Below are 8,463 nucleotides of genomic sequence, written 5' to 3'. Positions count from 1 at the left end.
GCGCCGCCCCGCAGCGCTGCCTGTCCCGCTGCCTGCAGCACCGGCGTCCTCAGGCACCTTACAAGAGCCCCTCGGTAGCCGGGTTAGGCCTGCATCCCCCTCGTTAGCCAGATTCCCCCCCCCCAATTAGCTGGATCCCTGTTGCACCCCTCTTATTAGCTGGCTGCAGCCTGGGTCCCCTCGGTTAGCTGGATCCACCCTGCACCCACCCCCTTACCCAGGTTCACCGTGTGCACTCCCTCCCTTTGCTAAAGCCGCTCTGACGGGCCCAATTTTGTCCCCCAGTGAGGGCTGGACACCCCCCCCGCCCCCTGGGCTCGTTGTGGGGAACGAGCCTCCTGCTGCCATGCCGTGGCCTTTTTGCCAGGACTGATCCAGACCCGGGAGCTGGGTGCCAAGGGCAGTGCTTGGCCAGCCGAGGAGTAGAGTTTGGGGGTGTCCGGCCGATCCCAGCACTCCCCCCTGGCCAGGATTTCCTTCACCTTGCGCCTCTCGGGCAGCCGGACCCCACCGCACCCCAATCTGGGTGCTGGGGCAGCACCCTTGGGTGTCCCTGAGGAACAGGCCACCTGCAGCAGGATGCATGGCGTCCTTGGGCCAGGGACTACATGTCCCAGCATGCTCTGGGTTGAGCATGGCCCCGCTGACGGAGAAGGCCTGCTCCATCCTTCCCCGCCATCGCAGGGCGAAGAGCGGGGGGACCGCGGCCATGCTGCGCCCCAAAGCCCTGACGCAGGTGCTGAGCCAGGCCAACACCGGCGGGGTTCAGAGCACCCTGTGAGTAGGGGTTGGGGGCCGGGGGCGAGGGGCGGCTTCCCCCGGCCTGTGCGCTGGGGACCGCAGGGCCAGCTGGCATGCTTCGGCTCCACCCAGGGTAATACTTCTGCGAGGATGTGCCTTCTTCCCCCTGCCCTGGAAATGCCCCCCCACGGGGGGGGGGTGAGGGGCCCTGCAAGGGGCATGCGTGGTGCTGAGGCCGTGCACAGTGCACAATGCATGGTGCTGGGCCTATGCATGGTCCATGATGCATGGTGCAGGGCTATGCACAGTGCTGGGCCTGTGTATGGTGCTGGGCCTGTGTATGGTGCTGGGCCTGGGCACAGTACACAGTGCCAGGGACATGGACAGTGCCGGGACCATGTACTGGGCACAGTACACAGTGCTGGGGCTGTGCACAGTGCTGGGCCCATGCACAATGTATAGTGCCAGGGACATGGATGGTGCCAGGACCATGTGCTGTGTGTGGTGCTGGGGCCGTGCACGGTCCATGATGCATGGTGCTGGGCTATGCACAGTGCTGGGGCTGTGCACGATGCACAATGCCAGGGCTGTGTACAGTGCTGGGCCTGTACACGGTGCACAGTGCCAGGGACATGGACGGTGCCAGAACCATGCACTGTGCAGAGTACACAGTGCCGGGGCCGTGTATGGTGCTGGGCCCATGCATGGTGCACAGTGCCAGGGACATGGACAGTGCCAGGGCCACGCACCGTGCATGGTGCTTGCCTGCCAGGCTTGTGCCCGGTCTGCAGCAGGTCTTGCTGCTGGACAGACACAGCCACTGCAGACCCACACTGCCCTGCTTGGGACTGGGGCCACCCCAGAGCTTCAAGGCTTTGAAGCTCACCACCCACTGCCAAAATCCCCTGCAAACCTGGGGTGTCCTGGGAGCAGTGCTGGGCGGAGGACTGGGCTGGGAGGGTTTTGCTCTGCCCCCTGGCACTGCGATGGGGTCTGGTGTCCCACTGGGTTCAGAGACACCAGTTCATCCCCCCATCTCGTTTCCAGGCTTCTGAACAACGAAGGGTCCTTGCTTGCCTACTCGGGCTACGGGGACACTGATGCCAGGGTCACTGCGGCCATCGCCAGCAACATCTGGGTGGCCTACGACAAGAATGGGCACCAGGCATTCAATGAGGACAACCTCAAATTCATCCTCATGGACTGCATGGTATGTGGGGCTGGGGGCTGCCCTCCCCTCCCTGGGGACCCAGGCACCACCATGGCTCTGGGGGTTTCCCAGGACCCTGCTGGCGGTCTCTGCCAAGCCAGGTGTGCAACGGGCGCTGTTTCTCCCTGGGCAGGAGGGGCGAGTGGCCATCACGCGGGTAGCAAACCTGCTGCTCTGCATGTACGCGAAGGAGACAGTTGGATTTGGGATGCTGAAGGCCAAGGTAATGCTGGTGGGGAGGGGATCAGGGGGGGTCGCAGGGCTGCATCCCTGCTGTGGGGTGGGAAAGAGCTGTTGAGGAGGATGAGGATGGGAATGGTGGAGGAAGCTGCCATGCCTGGGACGCCTATTTCCTCCTTGCAGAGACTCCTCTGTCCCTTTTGCCAGCCCAGGGGTTGCACCACACCTTTTTAAGGCTCTAAAATGAAATATAAATTAAAATAAGCATGCGGGCGGTGTGCGTGCAAGTTGCAAAATCCACCTTGGCACCACTCACACTGCTTTCTGTTGGCAGGCACAGGCGCTGGTCCAGTACCTGGAGGAGCCACTCACACAGGTGGCCGCATCCTGAACATGGGAGTGGAAGGACTCAGAGGTGCCACTGTGCAAAGGCCTTTTGCTTCGACCCTGTCACCAGCGTGGGTGGGGGGTGAGCGGCCCCATGGACATCCAGGAGCTTGGTCCTGCTTTGGTGTGGCCTTTAAAAATGAGGTGGGGGGAGCAAAAAAAACAGGGGAGGGGAATAAAAGTGTGTCTGATGCTTGTGTCCTTTTGTGTCTCTTACAAATAAAAGGAGGAGCTGGGGGGGTAACGCTCACCTGGCCGGGCTGGGTGTGCCTGGGGCAGTGTTTTGGGGCTGCCCTTAGCTCTGCGATGGGCTGTTGCCCTGGGGAAAAACAGAGTAGGGGCTTGTGTCAAGGGGCAGTGGGTACAACAGAGCAGAGGCGGCCGGGGCTCCTTCCCTTCCCCAGTTTCCCCGGCTTTCACACGATGGCAGCAGAGGCGAGGAAACGCGTTCGCAGCCAGTTGGAACCGGGCTGAGCTGGGGGCTTTGCTTCTGGCCTGGTTGCCCACCACGCTACCCCTGCCTGCTGTCCCAGCCTGCCCTGCGCTGCAGCCTGCCCTGCGCTGCAGCCAGGATCGGGCCCCGGCTCCTCCTCCGGCCGCCCCGTGACGAGTCCCAGGGGTGACACTACCTGCCCAACCTGCGCTGCGACACCCAGTCCCACCCCTTGAGTCAACCAGCCCGTTCTGCACCACCAACCTGGCCGGCCTTGGCGGCTCTCCCCCGAACCCTACTCGCTTCCCTGGACCCCGCTCACTCCCCGCCAGAGAGGAAACTTTGTCCCCTCCATCTCCTCCCTCGGCGCCTTTCGGAGCCCGGCCCGCCCCACACCGTCTGCTCGAGGCTTTGCAGCGGGAAGGAGGAAACCAAGCAGCGGCAGCCCTGGCGAGGGCGGGTGGCAGTCAGGACGACATGGGCAACACCGAGGAGGATTATAATTTTGTCTTCAAGGGTGAGTTCTGGGCTTGATGCGAACCCCCCTCCCCAAAAGGGATGGAGCAGGATGCCAGGGGCTGCAGGGAGGGAGTTGAGGTGCCTTCCCCCCAGGGGCTGCTGTGTCCCAAACTGGGATGTTGCTGACCATCCATGCAGCTTTGATGTGCGCCAGGAGCTGCGAAGGGTCGGGATCGGGGAGCAGGCACCGGCCCCACCTGATGGCAGCGAGGTCAGGGCTGGTGAATGATGCTGGGGTCCGCAGAGGCACGGGAAGACCCATGCCCACCCGAAGGCTGCAGTGTGGGACACTGGGCAAATTGCTGGCATGTGGTGGGGACTGAGATGGCTGGGGCTGAGCTTGCGAGATGTAAATGCTGTGCGAGCTCATTAACCCCTGAAAGCAGCGGACATTTAAAAGTCCTGCTGCTGCGGTGACCTGGGTGGTGGCACATGCAGAGGACACAGGGGTCAAACTTGAGCTGAAGAAGCAGGGCCACAGCCTCATGGCCCCCCCAGCTTGGGTTCCACAGGCACGGGGTCCCGGCGTCCTGCGTCTCTGCCGGGCGCTACCAGCCGGACCCCATTGGACCTCAGTGCTCCGCACCTTGGGCAAGCAGAGATGGACAGGCTCTGGTGTGCCGTCAGCCCTGGGTGCCCACCACAGGCAGGGTGACACAGGGCTTGCCAGTGTCCTTGCCCTGCTCCTGCTGCCCAGAGCCTGGTGGCGATGACCTCCCCGAACATTGCTGGGCCCTCGCCGGCAGACGGGGAGCATGGCTGGGCTCAGCCGAGGTGGCACAGCCATGCTCGAGGGGTCAGAGCTCATGACGCAGGGACAGGACCCCTGTTTGCTGAAGGAGTGACTGCAGCGGGGGTTATACCTACCTGCCTGCCCGGCCTCTGTGCCCAGGTCTGGGGCCATCAGGCAATGAGGGATGCCCATGCACCCTGTGCCAGCAGCTGGGGTGGGCTGGCTGCCCCACTACCAAGGCAATGAGCTGCTGGCTGGTCTGGCTCAGGTCAGAAAGGGTTATTTGAATTACCGTGAAGTGTCTTGGAGCAGCCCTCTCCCCTCCTCGACAGCTGCGATGGGCTTTCTCCCTTCCCTCCACAGTCGTCCTGATTGGGGAGTCCGGGGTAGGCAAAACCAACCTGCTCTCCCGCTTCACCCGCAATGAGTTCAACCACGACAGCCGCACCACCATCGGCGTGGAGTTCTCCACCCGCACCATCCTGGTGGGAGACGCCGTGGTGAAAGCTCAGATCTGGGACACGGCTGGGCTGGAGCGGTACCGTGCCATCACCTCTGCGTAAGGATGGGATGCCCAAAATCAGTGTTCCCCCCTGGTACCTGGGCAGTGATGCCCTTGTAGTTGAATCCCACAGGTGAGGATGCTGTGGGAGATGTCCAGAGCCTGGAGTAATGGTGGCATTCTCCCGTAGGTATTACCGGGGGGCAGTGGGTGCCCTGGTCGTCTTTGACATCACCAAGCACCAGACGTACAATGTGGTGGACCGCTGGCTGAAGGAGCTCTACGACCATGCTGAGGCCAGCATCGTCGTCATGCTGGTGGGGAACAAGACCGACCTCACGCAGGCTCGGGAGGTGCCCATGGAGGAGGCAAAAATGTTTGCAGGTACAGGCTGGCACCCTGCCACAGGCCTGGGGGCTTGGGAACCTCCCTGACAGCAGGGACCTGCACCAATGCGGGCACCCAGATGTCTCTAAAGGGCCTTGGAAATGGAGCCGTGCCCTTGCCGGGGTCTGCATCGTCTCAGTCCTCTCATTGCAGACAACAATGGGCTGCTGTTTGTTGAGACCTCGGCGCTGGACTCCACCAATGTTGAGCAGGCATTCGAGACCATCCTGAAGGGTACTTGCACTGGTGCTGTGATGCAGCGGGGTCCTGGGGACCGGAGCATCGAGGGGTCCCTTACTGGGGACGCAGGGCTGGGCAGAGGATGTACAGTGCGTCTCTCCTCTGCCCTGCTCCACGTGAGCTCTTTGGGGCTGGTTTCGGTGTCGTCTTTCTGGCTGGTTTGGTTTCCGGCCTTTTGTGCTGGGTGTTTCGCTCTCCGCACCCCATGGCTTTGTTCTCATGGCCCCCGGGCATCCCCAAAGCCCGGGGGACTTCCGCCCCTGTAATCCCTGGTCCCCTTTCCTGTTGTCCTGGGCTCCTGACTCAATGTCTCCAGAACCCTGCTGAACTAGCCATGGGGATCTGGGGGGATGGGGATGGAGAGCGGTGATGCTCAGCCAGGAGCACCTCTCCAGGAATGGCAGCCAGCAGCATCAGGGCAGGAGTGCAGCCAGGTGTGCCGTGCTGTGCCGTGCCATGCCATGCTGTGCCGTGCTGTGCCATGCCGTGCTGTATAGTGCTGAGCCAGCCTGGCCCGGGGAGCTGCCAGCCCTGGCACAGGGTGAAGCACTAATCCCAGGTTGGGCAAGAGGAAATTGCCTAAGCGCAGGGTGTTCCCCAGGCACTGCAGGGATGCAATTTGGGGGAGCTGCTCCTTTGTCACCCCTCAACTCGTCCTCTCTGCTGCATAAAGGGGAAGGAGAGTCACCGATGTGCCAAGCAGTGGGCCAGAGGGCAAGCAACAGGGGCTGCAGGCTCGAAGCTGTCCCTGCTTCCCCGGGGGGGCCCTTGGCTGACACACAGACACCCCCCCCCGCACCTCTTGTTTTGCAGAGATCTTCCACAAAGTGCAGAAGCAGAAGCAGAGGAGCAGCCAAAGCAACACGGTGTCACTTGCCAGTGAGACCCTGGCGAGCGCAGCCCCGGTGCAGACGGAGAAGCGCCCATGCTGTGTGGCCCTCTGAGCTGGCCGGGCACCCCAGGAAGCCCCTGGGGACCCCCACAGCCCCAGGACACGCCAGTGGCATAGCACTGGGTCTGCCTCCATGCAGACTCGTCTGGCCACTGGCACTGGCTGGTGTCACCCAGCCTGCTGTGCCACCCCTGTCCTGGTGCAGTGGGGACCAGCAGCCTGGACAGTGGCCATATTCTGCCATAAACAATGAGAAGCACCAGTGCCAGGAGCTCTTCTCTGTCTGCTTCATTTTTGCCGGGCCTCAATTAGCATCACCACCGTCATGCACGGACCTCCCAGCCCCTCTGGACCCGTGGTGCAGAGGACTGAGATACCCCCAAAGCACCGCTGGGGAAGGAGCCAGGAGGTTCTGGCCAGGATCGTGGCAGTGACGGGAGCCTCTCCGATTGCGTCTGGCCCTGGGGTTGCTCCCGTGGGGCCACCCTGTGCCATGCACTGGGGACATGGCTGTCCCTACAGGTCTCCATCCCCACCGGGGACTGCTCTGGAGTCATCCCAAGCCCTAAGGAGCAAAGTGGCAGCGCTCAGCCCTTGGCACACCTCTGTCCCCATCCCAGACACCGGACAAGCGTGATGGCAGGACCTAGCGAAGGTCCGTCCTGTCTGCACAGCGGGATGGGACTCAGTGCAGAGCCCAGTGCCAAGAGCCTGGGAGCAGCTCTGTGTCCAGCGCAACGGTGACGCAATCATTAAAGGACTTGCAAAATGCAGGTTTGCTGAGTTGGAATTCCCATGTGTTTGTAGTCCCATACCCGGGTCCCCACCTCCATGACATGCCAAAGATCGTGGCCACCCAAGCAGCCCAGCCCGATGCCATGATCCCCCCGCGCTCCCTCCCCGCACAGCTTTTCCCTGTCCACATCCCCACACCCTCGATGGCTTATAGGGAATGACTGGCAGTTTATCAGTCCAAACCATGACTTGGCCTCTGCCAGTTACCCCAAACCCCTCGGAAATGGGAGAACCGCTGCTGGATTCTCCATATCTTCCTCTAGTTCTGGACACTCTCTTTCCCTTTGCACCGTGCAAGAAGACATGTTGGCCCAGCTCCCATTTTTGCGCCCGTGGTTCTGTGCGGAGAGCGTGGCCGCGCCTGTCCCCGTCAGTGGCACACATGCACGCGGTGGTGGCCTTTCTCTGCTGCCATGCAGCGCTTTGCGTGAGGACACCCCGATGCAATGCACCCCAATGCACCCCACAGCCCGCGGGGAGGGGAGCAGAGCCCTCGCCCATGGGAGGAGCCTCATACCTGCCCCCCCCCCTTACCTGGCCCGGGTGAGCACACCTGGGCGGTGACGGACAGCCCCGACCGCCAATGGGTACGGAGGAGGAAGGGCTGTGGCCACCAATGGGTGCGCAGGGGACAGCCCCTGCCAGGGCTGGGTAAGGCCCGGAAATCCCAGTTGGCCCAGCGGGAGTGGGGCTGTGGAGCTGGGCGATATGCGGGGCAAGGACGATGAGTACGACTACCTCTTCAAAGGTGGGTCTCCTGCCCTGCCTGTGCTGCTCTGGCCATGCCTGCGATGAGCTGTGCTCGGTCTCAGCCTGCTGCAGGCGGTGCTATCTCCATGCAGCACTCTTGGGACGGAGCTGGAAGCTGGGGCTTTGGTTTATACTGGGTTATAACACAGCTCCCAGTGCTGGGGACCTGGGGGGGCTTGTTGGGGTGCTCCCCTGTGCTGGGCAGAGGGGTGGTGGGTATCAGTGATGCTGGGGCCTCAGAGTGGAAATTTGGCTGTGGTCCGAGCGTTTGCATAGAGCTGGCCTGTGGCTTCTGGGTGCAGGTGGCTGTTTGTGGCTCTAGTGCTAATTAAAGCAGCTTGTTACTGCTGTGGGAGGAGTCTAGAGCCCTCACCTGGGTGCAGCATCTAGGGGAGGGGTGGCCGTGCCTGTGGCAGGCAGGGTGCTGGTCCCTGGGGGCAGGCCGAGGAGGCAGGGGCAGTGGGGAAAGGTGGTCTGTGTGGCTCTGTGGGTGCCGTGCCGGCCCCTGAGCCCCTCTGAGCAGGTTTGGGTGCTCTCCTCTGCGTGGCTGGGGTGGGAGCAGCAGTTCTGGGGGCTGAGCGAGCAATCCCAAGAGGAAAAGCTGTGCCGCTTCCCCAGCTGCAGTTAAGGGAAAGGATCCAGGGCTCTGGGGTTGTCCTTCCCGGTGCTGGTCATGGTGTGACTCCTCCAGTGT

General features: G+C 62.5%; 3 protein-coding genes across 5 annotated transcripts in view; 2 read left to right on the top strand and 1 right to left on the bottom strand.

Annotated features, from left to right (window-relative positions):
- The window catches only part of UBQLN4 (ubiquilin 4), a 12,470-nt gene extending 11,759 nt beyond the window's left edge, over positions 1–711 (bottom strand). Inside the window, exon 1 of the mRNA XM_010564184.1 lies at positions 512–711. Within this exon, the coding sequence (XP_010562486.1) occupies positions 512–711 (200 nt within the window). The remainder of the gene's footprint in view (positions 1–511) is intronic.
- On the top strand, positions 656–2,684 carry LAMTOR2 (late endosomal/lysosomal adaptor, MAPK and MTOR activator 2). Its single transcript, XM_010564103.1, has 4 exons — positions 656–777; positions 1,789–1,951; positions 2,085–2,174; positions 2,466–2,684. The coding sequence occupies exons 1-4, from the start codon at positions 710–712 to the stop codon at positions 2,520–2,522; spliced, it is 378 nt and encodes a 125-aa protein (XP_010562405.1). The 5' UTR covers positions 656–709; the 3' UTR covers positions 2,523–2,684.
- Positions 2,543–6,598, top strand: RAB25 (RAB25, member RAS oncogene family). Of its 3 annotated transcripts, XM_010564105.1 has the most exons (6): positions 2,584–2,600; positions 3,284–3,468; positions 4,567–4,762; positions 4,896–5,089; positions 5,246–5,326; positions 6,146–6,598. In XM_010564105.1, the coding sequence occupies exons 2-6, from the start codon at positions 3,429–3,431 to the stop codon at positions 6,274–6,276; spliced, it is 642 nt and encodes a 213-aa protein (XP_010562407.1). In that variant the 5' UTR covers positions 2,584–2,600; positions 3,284–3,428; the 3' UTR covers positions 6,277–6,598. The 3 variants fall into 3 exon arrangements, with proteins under 3 accessions (XP_010562408.1, XP_010562407.1, XP_010562406.1); XM_010564106.1 differs by lacking the exon at positions 6,146–6,598 and having other exon boundaries at positions 2,543–2,597; positions 3,326–3,468; positions 5,246–5,800; XM_010564104.1 differs by lacking the exon at positions 6,146–6,598 and having other exon boundaries at positions 5,246–5,800.
- Positions 6,599–8,463: the final 1,865 nt, after the last annotated feature.

Source organism: Haliaeetus leucocephalus, unplaced genomic scaffold (genome assembly GCF_000737465.1).
Source record: "Haliaeetus leucocephalus isolate CR32 unplaced genomic scaffold, Haliaeetus_leucocephalus-4.0 Scaffold175, whole genome shotgun sequence".
In the NCBI taxonomy this organism is placed as follows: Eukaryota; Metazoa; Chordata; class Aves; order Accipitriformes; family Accipitridae; genus Haliaeetus; species Haliaeetus leucocephalus.
This window is presented reverse-complemented; position numbering and strand designations above follow the sequence as displayed.